The 17,880-nt window shown below is 41.9% G+C and overlaps 1 protein-coding gene across 1 annotated transcript in view; it reads right to left on the reverse strand.

Annotated features, from left to right (window-relative positions):
- The window catches only part of XYLT2 (xylosyltransferase 2), a 50,228-nt gene that overhangs the window by 8,915 nt on the left and 23,433 nt on the right, over positions 1-17,880 (reverse strand). Inside the window, exons 7-10 of the mRNA XM_053708861.1 lie at positions 17,645-17,821; positions 14,520-14,785; positions 13,756-13,936; positions 12,520-12,853 (exon numbers count right to left, since the gene is read on the reverse strand). Coding sequence (XP_053564836.1) covers positions 12,520-12,853; positions 13,756-13,936; positions 14,520-14,785; positions 17,645-17,821 — 958 coding nt within the window. The remainder of the gene's footprint in view (positions 1-12,519; positions 12,854-13,755; positions 13,937-14,519; positions 14,786-17,644; positions 17,822-17,880) is intronic.

Here is a 17,880-nt window from a genome sequence, read left to right on the forward strand (position 1 = left end):
TACGTAACTTAGCAACATTGTATTCCATGAATGAATACACTTATTGAACACTATACTATAGATTTTTCTATTTCCTAAAAGAGGGGTAGAGAGCCTGCGCGAACGCGCATCAGGACAGAGTAGGAAATATCGGGATTAGCGCATGCGAATACTAGCGTGCGACATCAGAAATAAGGGGTTGAACACCCTGGGGGGGAAACTGTGATTGGTAATCGAATGCCGCAAAATATATCAATCAAAAATACAATATGACGGGCGGAGGTTTGGAACGAAGATTGAGCAGATTACAAGGTATTATTTGGCGACATTACTCGGATATAAAAAAAAAAAAAAAAGATGAATGAAAGTGCCCCTAATTTGTTACGAATGTTAATGTGGCGTTAATGAATGTCACTGACTTTACATTCACTTTAACAGCTCTGCTGGGATGCTCTTTGCCTCCTCCTGTTGGCCAGGAGTTGAATATCCCACTAGTAATTGGAATTTGTGGACTCTCCATGCCATAGGAAGGAAATGGTAACTTTTACAGGTGCCAAACCTTGATGCCCCTGTTTTTAACCACCATTGCAAGAGATGTTTCAGAGGAAACCGATTTTTTTTTAAATTAATCTTCAATCCCTTCTCCACAGTTACAAAAAGTGATTCTGAAAGGGACACATGTGTCATCTTGCCCACTGGACAATATGAATGGTGACATTCATTTTTATGAGCAACCGATACACATTCTTGCTGACATTGTTCTTGACTGCAGCCTGCTGTGGAAGAAATGACAGAATTCTTTTATTCTGTCTGCAGGTACAGAAATCTTCCTTCCCTGGTATTTTATACAGCTCCTAAAAACATTAGACACCGTGTTGGTACACAAATTGGAATTTGTGGACTCTCCATGCCATAGGAAAGAAATGGTAACTTTTACAGGTGCTAAACCTTGATGAGGATCTTGAGGAACAAAAAATACACAATTTATACTTACCTGATAAATTTATTTCTCTAGTGGTGTATCCAGTCCACGGATCATCCATTACTTATGGGATATTCTCACTCCCAACAGGAAGTTGCAAGAGGACCCACAGCAAAGCTGTTATATAGCTCCTCCCCTCACTACCATATCCAGTCATTCGACCGAAAACAACAGAGAAAGGAGAAACCATAGGGCGCAGTGATGACTGTAGTTTAAATTTAAAAATAACCTGCCTTAAAATGACAGGGCGGGCCGTGGACTGGATACACCACTAGAGAAATAAATTTATCAGGTAAGCATAAATTGTGTTTACTCTAGTAAGGTGTATCCAGTCCACGGATCATCCATTACTTATGGGATACCAATACCAAAGCTAAAGTACACGGATGAAGGGAGGGACAAGGCAGGTACTTAAACGGAAGGTACCACTGCCTGTAAAATCTTTCTCCCAAAAATAGCCTCCGAAGAAGCAAAAGTATCAAATTTGTAGAATTTTGAAAAAGTATGAAGCGAAGACCAAGTCGCCGCCTTGCAAATCTGTTCAACAGAAGCCTCATTTTTAAAGGCCCAAGTGGAAGCCACAGCTCTAGTAGAATGAGCTGTAATCCTTTCAGGAGGCTGCTGTCCAGCAGTCTCATAGGCTAAGCGTATTATGCTTCTTAGCCAAAAAGAAAGAGAGGATGCCGAAGCCCTTTGACCTCTCCTCTGTCCAGAGTAAACAACAAACAAAGCAGATGTTTGTCGAAAATCTTTAGTAGCTTGTAAGTAAAACTTTAAAGCACGAACCACGTCCAAATTGTGTAATAGACGTTCCTTCTTTGAAGAAGGATTAGGACACAAGGATGGAACAACAATCTCTTGATTGATATTCTTGTTAGATACCACCTTAGGTAAAAACCCAGGCTTGGTACGCAGGACTACCTTATCAGAATGAAAAATCAGATAAGGAGAATCACATTGTAAGGCAGATAGTTCAGACACTCTACGAGCCGAGGAAATAGCTACCAAAAAAAGAACTTTCCAAGATAAAAGCTTTATATCTATGGAATGAAGAGGTTCAAACGGAACTCCTTGAAGAACCTTAAGAACCAAATTTAAGCTCCATGGTGGAGCAACAGGTTTGAACACAGGCTTGATTCTGACTAAAGCCTGACAAAAGGCCTGAACGTCTGGAACGTCTGCCAGACGCTTGTGTAAAAGGATAGACAGAGCAGAAATCTGTCCCTTTAAGGAACTAGCTGATAAACCTTTTTCCAAGCCTTCTTGGAGAAAAGATAATATCCTGGGAATCCTGACCTTACTCCATGAGTAACCCTTGGAATCGCACCAATAAAGATATTTACGCCATATCTTATGGTAAATTTTCCTAGTGACAGGCTTTCGTGCTTGTATTAAGGTATCAATGACTGACTCGGAGAAGCCACGCTTTGATAAAATCAAGCGTTCAATCTCCATGCAGTCAGTCTCAGAGAAATTAGATTTGGATGGAGGAAAGGACCCTGAAGTAGAAGGTCCTGTCTCAGAGGCAGAGTCCATGGTGGCAATGATGACATGCCCACTAGATCTGCATACCAGGTCCTGCGTGGCCACGCAGGCGCTATTAGAATCACTGATGCTCTCTCCTGTTTGATCTTGGCAATCAGTCGAGGGAGCAGAGGAAACGGTGGAAACACATAAGCCAGGTTGAAAGACCAGGGCGCTGCTAGAGCATCTATCAGCGTCGCCTTGGGGTCCCTGGACCTGGATCCGTAACAAGGAAGCTTGGCGTTCTGTCGAGACGCCATGAGATCCAGTTCTGGTTTGCCCCAGCGATGAATCAGTTGTGCAAACACCTCCGGATGGAGTTCCCACTCCCCCGGATGAAAAGTCTGTCGACTTAGAAAATCCGCCTCCCAGTTCTCCACACCTGGGATATGGATAGCTGATAGGTGGCAGGAGTGAATCTCCGCCCAGCGAATTATCTTTGAGACTTCTAACATCGCTTGGGAACTTCTTGTTCCCCCTTGATGGTTGATGTAAGCCACAGTCGTGATGTTGTCCGACTGAAATCTGATGTACCTCAGAGACGCTAACTGAGGCCAAGCCTGAAGAGCATTGAATATCGCTCTTAGCTCCAGAATATCCACGATCCCTGAGCCTTCAGGGAGTTCCAGACTGCACCCCAACCTAGAAGGCTGGCATCTGTTGTTACAATTGTCCGTTCTGGCCTGCAAAAGGTCATACCTTTGGACAGATGGACCCGAGATAGCCACCAGAGCAGAGAATCCCTGGTCTCTTGGTCCAGATTCAGTTGAGGGGACAAATCTGTGTAATCCCCATCCCACTGACTGAGCATGCATAGTTGCAGCGGTCTGAGATGTAAGCGTGCAAACGGCACTATGTCCATTGCCGCTACCATTAAGCCGATTACTTCCATACACTGAGCCACCGAAGGTCGCGGAATGGAATGAAGAACCCGGCAGGAATTTAGAAGCTTTGATAACCTGGACTCCGTCAGGTAAATTTTCATCTCTACAGAATCTATCAGAGTCCCTAGAAAGGAAACTCTTGTGAGTGGGGATAGAGAACTCTTTTCCTCGTTCACCTTTTACCCATGCGATCTCAGAAATGCCAGTACTACGTCCGTATGAGACTTGGCAATTTGGAAGTTTGACGCCTGTATCAGGATGTCGTCTAAATAAGGGGCTACTGCTATGCCCCGTGGCCTGAGCACCGCCAGAAGAGACCCTAGAACCTTCGTGAAGATTCTTGGGGCTGTAGCTAACCCGAAGGGAAGAGCTACAAACTGGTAATGCCTGTCTAGAAAGGCAAACCTGAGAAACCGATGATGATCTTTGTGTATCGGAATGTGCAGGTAAGCATCCTTTAGATCCACTGTAGTCATATATTGACCCTCCTGGATCATAGGTAGGATGGTACGAATAGTTTCCATCTTGAATGATGGAACTCTGAGGAATTTGTTTAAGATCTTTAGATCCAAAATTGGTCTGAATGTTCCCTCTTTCTTGGGAACCACAAACAGATTTGAGTAAAAACCCTGTCCTTTTTCCTCTTTTGGAACTGGATGCATCACTCCCATAACTAGGAGGTCTCGTACACAGTGTAAGAATGCCTCTCTCTTTATCTGGTTTGCAGATAACTGTGAAAGGTGAAATCTCCCTATGGGGGGAGAAGCTTTGAAGTCCAGAAGATACCCCTGGGATATAATTTCCAACGCCCAGGGATCCTGAACATCTCTTGCCCACGCCTGGGCGGAGTGAAAGTCTGCCCCCCACTAGATCCGTTAACGTATAAGGGGCCGTTCCTTCATGCTGTCTTAGAGGCAGCAGCAGGTTTTTTAGCCTGCTTAGCTTTGTTCCAGGTCTGGTTTGGCCTCCAGACCGCCTTGGACTGAGCAACAGTTCCCTCTTGTCTTGCATTAGAGGAGGTTGATGCCGCACTCGCCTTGGAGTTTCGAAAGGCACGAAAATTAGACTGTTTGGCCCTGGATTTGGACCTGTTCTGAGGAAGGGCGTGACCTTTACCTCCAGTGATATCAGCAATAATCTCCTTCAAACCAGGCCCGAATAAGGTCTGCCCCTTGAAGGGAATGTTAAGCAGCTTAGACTTTGAAGTCACGTCAGCTGACCATGATTTAAGCCATAGCGCTCTGCGCGCTTGTATAGCAAAACCAGAATTCTTAGCCGTTAGTTTAGTTAAATGAACAATGGAATCAGGACCAAAAGAATTGGCTAGCTTAAGTGCCCTAAGTTTGCCAAGTATGTCATCCAATGGAGTCGCTACCTGTAAGGCCTCTTCCAGAGACTCAAACCAGAACGCCGCAGCAGCAGTGACAGGGGCAATGCACGCAAGGGGCTGAAGGATAAAACCTTGTTGACAAAATATTTTCTTAAGGTAACCTTCTAATTTTTTATCCATTGGATCTAAAAAAGCACAACTGTCCTCGACAGGGATAGTAGTACGCTTTGCCAAAGTAGAAACTGCTCCCTCCACCTTAGGGACTGTCTGCTGTAAGTCCCGTGTGGTGGCGTCTATAGGAAACATTTTTCTAAAAATAGGAGGGGGAGAGAACGGCACACCTGGTCTATCCCATTCCTTATTAATAATTTCTGTAAACCTTTTAGGTATTGGAAAAACATCAGTACACACCGGCACTGCAAAGTATTTATCCAGTCTACACAATTTCTCTGGCACTGCAATTGTGTCACAGTCATTCAGAGCAGCTAAAACCTCTTTAAGTAACACGCGGAGGTGTTCAAGCTTAAATTTAAATGTAGAAATATCAGAATCAGGGATTCTCCCTGAATCAGAAGCATCACCCACAGACTGAAGTTCTCCTTCCTCAGCTTCAGCATATTGTGAGGCAGTATCAGACATGGTTCTTAAAGCGTCAGTATGCTCTGTATTTCGTCTAACCCCAGAGCTATCTCGCTTACCTCTAAGTTCAGGTAGTCTGGCTAATACCGCTGACAGGGTATTATCCATGACTGCTGCCATGTCTTGTAAAGTAAAAGCTATGGGTGCCCTTGATGTACTTGGCGCCATTTCAGCGTGAGTCCCTTGAGCGGGAGTCAAAGAATCTGACACGTGGGGAGAGTTAGTCGGCATAACTTCCCCCTCGCTAGATTCCTCTGGTGATAAATTTTTTAAAGACATAATATGATCTTTATTGCTTAGAGTGAAGTCAGTACAATTGGTACACATTCTAAGAGGGGGTTCCACCATGGCCTTTAAACATAATGAACAAGGAGTTTCCTCTATGTCAGACATGTTTATACAGACTAGCAATGAGACTAGCAAGCTTGGAAGACACTTTAATTCAAGTTAACAAGCAATATAACAAAACGGTACTGTGCCTTTAAGGGAAACAAATTTTGTCAAAATTTGAAAAAGTGAAAAAAGGCAGTTACACAAACGAAATTTTTACAGTATATGTAATAGGCTAACAGAGCATTGCACCCACTTGCAAATGGATGATTAACCCCTTAGTTCAAAAAACGGATCAAAAAAACGACAGACGTTTTTTTAACAGTCCCAGCGAAGTGCCACAGCTTTACTGTGGCTCCTACCTTCCCCAATAAACGATTTTAGGCTCTTTAGAGATGTCCTGTAGCATGCAGGGGACTCTTGAGGAAAACTGGATGTCTCAGTCTGTAATTATAACTGCGCAAAAAAAGCGCTAAAATAGGCCCCTCCCACTCATATTACAACAGTGGAAAGCCTCAGGAAACTGTTTCTAGGCAGAAATACAGCCAGCCATGTGGAAAAAATTAGGCCCCAATAAGTTTTTATCACCAAGCATATATAAAAAACGATTAAACATGCCAGCAAACGTTTTATATAGCATATCTATAAGGGTATTACCCCTGAGAATAAGCATGATACTAGTCGTTATTAAAATCACTGTATTCAGGCTTAACTTACATTTATCAGGAATCAGCAGCATTTTCTAGCATTTCCAATCCTAGAAAAAATCATAACTGCACATACCTGATAGCAGAATAAACTGCACGCCATTCTCCCTCTGAAGTTACCTCACTCCTCAGACATGTGTGAGAACAGCAATGGATCTTAGTTACAACCTGCTAAGATCATAGAAAACTCAGGCAAATTCTTCTTCTATCTCTGCCTGAGAACAAATAGCACAACTCCGGTACTATTTAAAATAACAAACTTTTGATTGAAGTTAATAAACTAACTATTTTTCACCACTTTCCTCTTACTACCTCCATGCGCGTTGAGAGTTGCAAGAGAATGACTGGATATGGTAGTGAGGGGAGGAGCTATATAACAGCTTTGCTGTGGGTCCTCTTGCAACTTCCTGTTGGGAGTGAGAATATCCCATAAGTAATGGATGATCCGTGGACTGGATACACCTTACTAAAGAAAATAGTTTTTTCGTTTTCCTAATATAATAGGTCTGCTTGAGATATTTGTGAAGAACTACATCCATTATGGAAAGAGGTCTTTCCTGCATGGACTGCTTGTTGGGACAGAAAGATGGCAAAAGTATATCTAGTGGAATTGCAGCAGGTGGCATGTCCAGGCAACGACTTAAGATGGTTGTAATTCCAGGAGCTGCTAAGGAGCCGATTACTACTTCACGTTTACAGCATTCTTGACTGCATTTGCTATTTCCAGCTAACCTACATCATGTAGATTCGATTCATATTACTCATATAGTTTTCTGCATGTACGACTCCAGCGCTTAGGACCAGATTGCAGGGGCCTAAGGCAGCGGGCTGACACCAACCTCGGCACCCCCCCCCCCCCCGGGGTAGCACAGTCAACTTTCAACTGTTAACCCATGAGTGCCCCCATCACCGAACAGGATACAGCCTATTTGCTTATATTAGCAGATACACACTTTACAACTTCATTATTTGAGGAGGCTATCATAATGGCAACTATAAGGGAATCTAAGATATTACAGATTTTAGAAGATCGCTTTGCCAAATTGGAATGTTTACTGCTTATATTGTTCCAGAAACGATCTCCCGGCTTTTGAATGGATATGGAAGACCCCCCTCTACAACAAATATCCCATATCCTGTGATACGTAGATAAATTAGTTTTCTTACTAGATTTAATAATGTAATTACTGGGGCTAGAATATTCAACTTCTGCAACCTAGTCCACATAGCCGCCAAACCGCCAGATATAGCTTCTCTAGATGCTGATGCCAAATTGGATCCTGCTGCAGCACGTCTGTAATTGGAGGTTCTATAGCCAGCATCTGAAAAAGAGTGAACCATGGCCACCTCGGCTAGTAAGGAATCGCTACTAGAAAGGTTGCTGTTCCTCACAAGATTCTGGGGAGTAACCTTGGGATGAAAGGGATTGCAAGGCACACATAGAAAAAATTAAAATCCAAATTTGTAGATATGCTTCCACTCCCCTTGCCAGAGAAGGAAAGTGACTTAAAAAGTTAAGCAGCTGGATGCCATAAAGTCCAAATCTTGACATCCCCATTGTAGATAATTTGACTGAAGAGGCGAACATACAGTCTCAATTCAAGTGAAGGTCAATTTTCATGTGAAAGTGCCCGGTTTTTAAAAAAAAAAACTATTAAAAACAAGGACACTTTCATTCATGAAAATTTAAATTTCGGACGTTTTTTTAAAATATACTTGCCTTTCCTTCTTGAAGCCGCTACAGTGTTTCACCAGCCCGTCGCAAGCCTCTTCATACGTCAGCAATGACGATTTCGACATCCTCCAATCACGGCTTCCCCCCCGGGTAATCATCGCCTGAGGCAATGCCGTGATTGGAGGAAGCCGGTTTCGTAAACCAGAGAGAAGCATGAAGGGCTTTGTTTCAGAATGGCGATCCAGCGTTTCAGTAGAACAAGGTAAGTATTTTTAAAATACGGTGCTATGTCAATTTTCATGAATGAAAGTGCCCCTGTTTTTAATCGTTTTTTTAAAAACCAGGCACTTTCACATGAAACTTGACCTTCACTTTCAGTCTGTTGGAAATGACTGTACTTCTGGAAAATAGTCTGCCATCAGGTACTATAGATTCTTTTAAGCTCAAAGAAAAAAAAACTGTAGCTATTTATCAAAATACCAGCTCACTGCAAGGCATAGGCATTGCTGTCCTTTTGTCAGTCAGGATTTTCACTGCTTTTTCCTGAAGTGAAGACTGGAAATGGCAAAGACCCTTGTAAATTGCTTGCTTAGAAAACGTTGGAGGGCAGAAGTGTAAACTGATGATCCTAGACACCTTATACTGGCTGATCCTGGAAAACTGCTCTAGAGCACGGACTGCTTGAACCTGTCTTCACAATGAAGCACTCTGGATGTGAGAGCTAAAGCCCCTTAGACAGGTTCCATGGATTCAACCACCATTGCAAGAGATGTTTCAGTGGAAGCCGATTTTTAAAAAAAAAAATTAATCTTCAATCCCTTCTCCAGTGTTACAAAAAGTGATTCTGAAAGGGACGCATGTGCCATCTTGCCCACTGGACAATATGAATGGTGACATTCATTTTTATGAGCAACCGATACACATTCTTGCTGACATTGTTCTTGACTGCAGCCTGCTGTGGAAGAAATGACAGGCTTCTTTTATTCTGTCTGCAGGTACAGAAATTTTCCTTCCCTGGTATTTTATACAGCTCCTAAAAAAACATTAGACACTGTGTTGGTACAAGATGACTTTTTCTCTGTATGTTTTATCCAACCGTGTGATCTGAGGACAGACAAGGCCATTTCCCTGTGAATGCATACTTGCTGAAAAGTGGGAGCAATCAGAAGAAGTAGTGAAGGATAAATATTCCCTTTTGTCTTAGAACAACCAGAATTGATAACACCACCCTTGGAGTTGCGTCTATCCTAAATGGTAGTGCCATAAACTGGTAATGCTGGTTGTTGAAAGTAAAGAGGAGGAATTTTCTTTGAATCCCAGTAAGGATTCCAATTTGAACCTGCATATTTTCCGGTAACTGTTCAGATGCCTCAAATTCCAAGACTGGTCATCAGGAACCCTCCTTTTCCAGATCAGAAAGGTGTGAGAATAAAATCCTTGGTAACACTCTACCGACATTACTTCCTGAATGACACTGTCGTGAAGCAATATGCTCAAAAATTGCTGAATCTCCAATCTCTTGACTGAATCTACAGGAGAAGAAAAAGGTAGCATAATGAGAAAAAAGATGAAGTCACAGAAAACTTCAGTCAATAACATTGACTGACTATTTGGAATGCCCGCATTTCTGTAATGGACTTTGCCCAGGCATCTGCCTGAGCCAGTTTCCAACTGTAAATGCCTGAACCACCTTTGGTGCCCTCATATTGGGGCTTAGCTGAGGAACTTGAAGAAACTCTACCATGTCCTCTTCCTTTAGACTAAAACTGTGGTTTCCAGTCCTGAACATGTGCCGACTCACAAAAAGACTCCATGGAGCTCTAGCTTTGAGACTTCCTCCTGAATGAAGACAGACCTGCTGGATCTTGAAGCCTGGGATAGAAACCCACCTTTACACCACCAGACCTTTTCATAACAAGAGCTTCCAAAACTTTGCCATTTCAAAATTCCATGTTTATTTGGTAAGGCAAGTAAGATTCAGTTAAGATGCAGAATCAGCTTTCCAATGTCTGGCTCAGAAAGCTCCCCTTTCCAGATTCATAGTAACCATGGACTTAGGATTAAGCCTGAGTTATTCAGTAACAGATTCTAAGAAGACATATGTAACTTTCTGGAGATATGCAAAAAAAACACATCATTATTTTAGGTTCTGCAGTTGCATGTAGAGACAGAGATAAGTTAGAGGCTCAGGAGTCAGTGGCTCTAATTACATAGAATATAGAATGGAAAATTACTCCCTGATGCAAATATGCTTTCTTTTACAGTAAGATCCCATTCTTTTTACCTATAATCTAGTGATAGCGGCATCCACTTTAGGTGGAGAGGAAAAAACTATTCTGAAACTGATTTAGGCAAGGGGAAAATATTTATACCGCTTCTCAGATACTGTTCACCATTTTTAAATAGTTTCTCTAAAAATAGCTGCTTAAAGGGACACTGAACCCAAATTTCTTATTTCATGATTCAGATACGGCATGCAAACTTTCTAATTTACTCCTATTATCAAATTTTCTTCGTTCTCTTGCTATCTTTATTTGAAAAAAAGGCATCTAACCTTTTTTATTAGTTCAGAACTCTGGACAGCATTTTTTTTATTGGTGGATGAATTTATCCACCAATCAGCAAGAACAACCCAGGTTGTTCACCAAAAATGGGCCGGCATCTAAACTTACATGCTTGCATTTCAAATAAAGATACCAAGAGAATGAAGAAAATGTGATAATAGGAGTAAATTAGAAAGTTGCTTAAAATTGCATGCTCTATCTGAATCGCGAAAGAAAAAAATTTGGGTTCATTGTCCCTTTAAGGGCATTAAATACAGGGAATAATTCTAAAAAGTCAGGAGCAGGCTTAAACCAATCAGAGGAAGTAGAAGGTACAACATCCACTACACCAGCCACTAAGCCGAGTGTTTCTTTAATGGTTGACATACAATCAGGCATACAATTCTATTGCAGTAGGGCTGGGATGAGTTACTATAACAAATCTCCCCTTAAGAGGCTGAATCAGTAGGTTTAGATGACGTTTCAGAACCCTAATAAGGGAGAAGCACAGCTGCCACAGTAAATTTGGCTTATACATACAAAGCAAAGCCTCTTATATTGATATACTTCATCATTAGATACGGCACATAAAGGCTTAGGGCTGCTAGCAGAGAATAGGAAAAAAGGGCCCATTGTATGCTATATACAAGAAAAAGTGCAGGCTGAGATTTGTATACACATATGGAACATACATTACAGACAACGCCATAGGCAGCTGGCCTGAAGGCAGAAGTGTATCTATAATCATGATGAGATACGGAGGCTACAGATAGAGGTGAGACATGTGAGCAGTAACAACTGCTTTGCTAAGGTGCAGCAGTGAAACTACATGTGCTGCAGGACTTACAGTGGAAATGATGACATGGAGACAGGCACACAAACGCTGACTTCTTTAGTTCCTATGGTAGATGCCATAATGCAAAGCCCTCATACTCACACCCAACTTTTACTGATACGACCCAAGATGGTGGTGCCCTCTAGACCACTCTCAGGGAAGCCCCAGTGGAACACTCGCAGCACATAAGCCTGGAAGGCAGCCGGATGCCTCAGATCCTCTTCAGCATCCCACAGAGGTAACACAAGAGGAGAGACATAGTCCTGTCCTTACGACAGGGAGAACCAGGAGTAACACTGTTCATTATATAATGGTAAGCGTGGGGAGTAGTCAGTTCCTTCATGGGATGAGGTTTCCCACTGGCGATTATTAGCCAGGGAGTGCCAAGATACACTAAAGTAATTGTGGCACCCAGTTTACACCAATTTTCATATAACTACATGTTATAGACACCACTATAAAAAAAAATACAGTATAAAACCTTTTTTAGCACTGTTGATGAAGTTAGGCTGGGACACCCACTGAAATGGACTGAGAAAGCAGGAAAAGCAAACACTCCACCCTCCCCTACATATGAAAAGACCCATTACACAAACAGAAGCAAGCAGGAATCTCTAGAGATCAGTATACATCTAAAACTTTGGGGCTTGGGTAGGAGTCTGAAAAATAGCACAATATTAATTACAAATAAGCAAAAACTATACAACTAAGGGCAATATTTATGGATCATCTACAAAACATTTGTGCAAAGAAAAATCTAGTGTACAATGTCCCTTTAAACAAATTAAAAGTAATTTTGAGTTTTCATTTATTTATAACATAATACAGATAAACCCTATTGTGATTGAGGAGGTTTATGATGCTTAATGACTCCATTACGTATGGGATTTATTACATCCAAAAGCCAACTTACATATAAGTTTGAATTAGTACCAGCAAGACACGGGACCAAATCTAAAAATGTTTATAAATATAGTGTTTGATACTCTCAAAAGCAAAGTTGCATGAAAATGAAAAGCCTATGTAGTCACACATTTTTTTCTCTCTACGTGTACTATGTTTTTCCTTATTTATGTAACCTACCATCTTACCTTTCTGCAACGGATGTTTGTTTCTCATATTCAGTGGTACCACCAGGAATTTGACCTCAGCCACTAACTCCCAGAAGTGCAGGATACGAACACTCCAGATTCCAGGGCGAAGGGGGCGAGTCAGAGGGGGCTTATACTGGGTAAAATCCGCCTCTGAGTCCACGGCAATGTCGTATGAGGCAGCTATAATGTACGTTGGATCAATCCAAACAACAGTGACTGTGACATTTACTCCACGGAACCATTTCTGCACAGCAGCAGGCTCGTCCATTGGCCCTACAATGCCTCCAAAATTTCGAAAGATCCTCTCCTTAGGATCCCACTCTGTACCAACCTAAAACAAGTCCAATTTTGACAAAATTGATATTACCAATATAAAAACACATGAAACAGATGAAAATCTGCAAAAATGGGGGAAGATGCAAAGCAGAACAGTTGATTGTGGAATAAAGGTTTTAATTTAGTAGCTTAATGTATATATGACCTGTTACTTCTTTACAGTACAAAACTCAAATTAAATATGACGAGTGTCCCTCAGGAGGCACCTATTCGCCTAGTTGTGGAGGAATAAGATGTTTGATAGTGGACATGTGTTATTTAGTATGTGTCCAATGTACGCGGCTTGCATGAGACTCTGTAAGTCCCAAGCAGTATTTCTACTTCTACTCCTTTGTGAGGTAGAAACAAACCGTAGTCTAGCGTCGATGGTCTTAAAATTAAGAGCTCTAACGGATTACAGTATGTAATATTTTGACTATAATGGCCCATCAATATAATTTTTTTTGCTATTAAATTTCCTAGGTTTATTAGTAAAAATATAAAAACAATGTATACATGTGTAACATCATAATAATATCACTTTATATGCATGTCAAATTTCATAAAGACTGGTGCAGTGTTTTTTGCTGAAGGTTTAATTTATATTTTCCTTCTCTTTATATTGAAAAGTAAATGTTTTTGACCAATTAACTAAAAAAATACTCAACCTATTTACCTTCGGCATTTCCATCCACTAGGGGTGCCCAAAAAACCTTAAAATAAATTTGTTCATACAAACCCCCACCAAATAATATTATAATTATATTCTCTGGTGTTTGGGGGGAGGGGGGGGGGGGGGAAAGAGTCATTTCAGAATTTCCGTGCTTTTTAACAACTCTGGCATTAATGTGACCTTTCCTAAGTTTTTATTGAATAAATGTATAGGTGTGAGAAGTTTATACAGGTAGGTGTACTCACTTCCACGCTTTGTATGCGACCAGCCACACCACCTTGGTCTGACAGCTTTAGGGCGCCTTGTGGCATCATCCAGATCTCCAGGATCTCCTTACTGTCAGTCTCCTGCGTAACTAAATAACCCTGGAAGTGGTCATCATAGAAGTAAAGTTGCACACTGGAGGGAAACTTGGAAACAGAGAATCTGTGGAGAAAATGTAATATAAGATATCTGCTCACTGGCAACATCACCCCAAAGGCAGAACTTTTTTCACCTTCTACAATGGGAATTCTTTAGTGATATTTTTTTCTGCAGGTCATTTTTCCAATGTCTCTCTCATTTCTATGGTGTCCTCTCCAACTACCCTCACATCTATATTAGGTCCTTCCCTTTAGACTATCTCCCCATCTCTATGGTATCCTTCCCTCCACCTACTCTCCCATCTCTATGATGTCCTTCCCTTCAGTAAATTTCCCCATCTCCATGGCGTCTCTTTCCCTTCATCCTATTTCTCCATCCAATTTGTGTTTTTTTCTTCCACCTCTGTCTTATACTAAAGGCACATTTTCCTCCCCTATCTCTATGGTACATTTGCCTTTAAGCTTTTCTCCCATCTCTATGGTCTGTCCTTCCAGCTTCTTTTATCTATAATGTGTGTCCCTAAAATATCTTGCCTGCCAGTTTTGCTGGCACAACCTGCTCCTTCTACATCTTTCCTCCTATCCCTATTAGTGCTTGGCACTCCAGCTCTGTTCACCTCTATGATAATCCCTTTACCTCCCCTTACCTGCATGAGGTCTGTTTTTTCTTTTCCAAGCCTGGGCCTTTCAGTTCATGCAGAGCCAGACGTGTGAATGCCTGATATACAGTCATCGTAACATCGCTCAGACCTTCCAACCCATCCATGTTTTCATAAACACTCTCCCAGTACCCCTTTAATCCAGGAGTACCAGGGGCAGGATCACCAAAAAGGTGAGCATCCAAAATATCAAGAACTTCCTGATTCACTGATGATTCAAATTTCCGTGCAAAGAAAGTTGGTCTGGACAGTTGCTGAGAAACACAAGATGCCATAATAAACACTATTGTGAATGCTACTTGCTAATGCACTAAGCTATAACACTGCAGAGTCCAGCTGAATAGAGATTGTAGGCACATTTCACAAATCAGACATGTTTAGCTTAATATGGTACAGAGAAACCTATTATAAACCAGCTCTGCGTAAAAGGAATCATGCACACATTTTAAAATACCCATCTTATCCTAACAAATTTCTTGGAGGAACCCGGCTTCCTCATCATGCGGGCGGAGGAACGGCGGTATGTTTATGTTTACCATAACTCAGTCTTTCTGACGTTTAATGAATTAAAAGTGCCCCTGTTTTTAAGATTATTTTTAGATATTGGGCAGTAATTCATAAAAAAAAAAAAACAACTATCACTTTATTATTATCAGTTATTTGTAGCACTCTAAACAGATTCCGCTGCGTTATGACATAGGTGGTATACAAAATAACGTTTACAGGGGTCAAGTGGGTAGAGGGCCCTGCCGAGAGTTGCACTGTTGTAGCCGGCTTTTATGAATGTGAACTACAAACAGCTGGGCTCATAGGCTTACATGCTATGGGGTGTAAGGGGCTAGCAGTGGAGATAGGAAGGTTAGTGTAGGTTGTAGGCATCCCTGAATAGTAGAGTCTTCAGGTAGCGCTTGAAGTTTTCAAAACTAGGGAAGAGTCTTGTGAAGCGAGGCAGAGTTCCATAAGATGGGAGCCAGTCTGGAAAAGTCTTGTAAACGGGAGTGTGACGAGGTAACAAGAGAGGAGGAGAGTAGGAGATTGTGAGTGGAGCAAAGGGGACGAGAGGGAGAGTATCTGGAGACAAGGTCTGAGATGTAGGGGGGAGCAGTGCAGTTGAGGGCTTTTTATGTCAGAGTGAGAATTTTGTGTTTAATCCTGGAGGCAAGAGGAAGCCAGTAAAGGGATTGGCAGAGAGGCGCAGCAGATGAAGAGCGATGTGTAAGGAAGATGAGCCTGGCAGAGGCATTCATAATGGATTGTAAAGGAACTAAGCGGCAGCTAGGGAGACCAGAGAGGATGGAGTTGCAATAGTCGAGGCGGAAAAGGATGAGAGAGTAGATTAAAATCTTAGTTGTGTCTTGTGTAAGGAAATGTCTAATTTTAGAGATGTTTTTAAGGTGGAAGCAGCAGGCTTTAGCCAAGGACTGAGTGAAAGACAGATCTGAGTCAAGTGTGTCCCCAAGACATTGGTCATGTGGGGTTGGGGCAATGATGGCGTTATCAACAGTTATAGAGAAATGGGGTGTGGAGATTTTGGAAGAAGGGGGTCAGTTTTGGAGAGATTTAGCTTGAGGTAGTGAGAGGACATCCAAGATGAGATATGAGAGAGACAGTTAGTGACACAGGTTAGCAAGGAAGGACATAGTTCAGGTGCAGAGATGTAGATTTGGGCGTCGTCGGCATGCAAATAATAACTAAACTTGTGGGACTTTATTAAGGAACCTAATGATGACATGTAGATTGAGAAGAGAAGGGGACCGGGGACAGAGCCTTGTAGTATCCCAACAGAAAGAGGTAACAGGGCAAAGGATGCCCCAGAGAAATCTACACTACGGTTAGACAGATAAGAAGAGAACCACAAGAGAGCAGTGTCGCAGATGCCGAAGGAATGGAGTGTTTGGAGCAAAAAGAGGGTGGTCGACAGTATCAAAGGCTGAAGACAGATCAAGGAGGATAAGCAGAGAGAAGTGGCCTTTGGATTTTGCTGTAAGTATGTCGTTGATAACCTTAACAATTGCTGTCTCTGTGGAGTGTAGGGGCGAAATCCAGATTGCAGTGGGTCAAGAAGTGAGTTTAACATAAGGAAATGGGATAGACGTGCATATACTACCTTTTCAAGAAGCTTTAATTCAAGAGGGAGTAGGGAAATAAGGCGGTAGTTGGATGGGGAGGTTGGATCGAGAGAAGGTTTTTTGAGTATAGGTGTGACTAATGCATGTTTAAGAGATGAGGGAAATATACCAGTGCTGAGGGAAAGGTTGAAGATGTGTGCGAGTATAGAAGGGGAGAAGAGAGGGAGGGGAGTAGCTGTGAGGAGATGGGGTCGAGGGGACAGGTAGTAAGGTGAGAGGATAGTATAAGGGCAGAAACTTCTTCTGTAACAGGGGTAAAAGAGCTACATTTTTGGCTATGTGGGTTTTGGATGATTGTGAGCTTTTGGTGGGGTGGGAGACCGGTAGTATGTTGAGAGCCGATTTCATTTCTGATGGAGTCGATTTTGTTGTTAAAGTAGCTGGCAAAATTTTGAGCTGAGAGAGAAGTTTTAGTGGGAGGTGGGGGTGGGCGGAGAAGAGTATTGAATGTGGAGAACAGACATTTCAGATTTGAAGAAAGAGTAGAGATAACAGTAGAGAAGTAATGTTGCTAATATAGATTAAGGGCAGAATTCACTTTAATATGGAGAATACAAACTAAAAAAGATCTGCCCTGAAAACATTGTATTGTCTTGTATTACAGAGTAGCAAAATATGAAACAGTGTATACCAGGGTTCTTCAAACCCCCACCCCCCAAGACCCAGTGCAATGATACCACATACCTTTGCAACCCTATTTTTATGCTTGGTCTGAAAATTTCTGAACTAATAAACAAGATAGCTGCAATTTTTACCAAAGTGACTAAAATGTGTGTGTACTTTATTCCTGATTGTAATCAAACTTAAAAGTATTGCAAAAGGTAATAACACATGCATACACATACCACACCCACACTCTCCTACAACACACACACCAAACACACGAGACCCTGTAAACATGGTGTTGCAACCCAGTAATAGGTTCAGAACCGTGGTTTGAAGAACCCTGGTGTATATCAACCCAACATGACAAATGCAACATACCTGCAGGCGTACCACATCCTGAGGTTTAAAGTCATTGGGAGAACAGCCACACCAATCAACAATATGCTTATACTGACATCTGCACCCCAACTTCCTATTCCAGTTGGTCACCCGAAGATTATTGTCCACAAGAGTGTCACATGCTGGGCTGTTCTCCAGAACTGTATGAAAGAACGACTGTAAAGATAGAGAGTAGTGTGAGGGAGGCAATGGGGAGAGGAATAAATGGTAAAACC

Source organism: Bombina bombina, chromosome 1 (genome assembly GCF_027579735.1).
Source record: "Bombina bombina isolate aBomBom1 chromosome 1, aBomBom1.pri, whole genome shotgun sequence".
Taxonomy (NCBI): domain Eukaryota; kingdom Metazoa; phylum Chordata; class Amphibia; order Anura; family Bombinatoridae; genus Bombina; species Bombina bombina.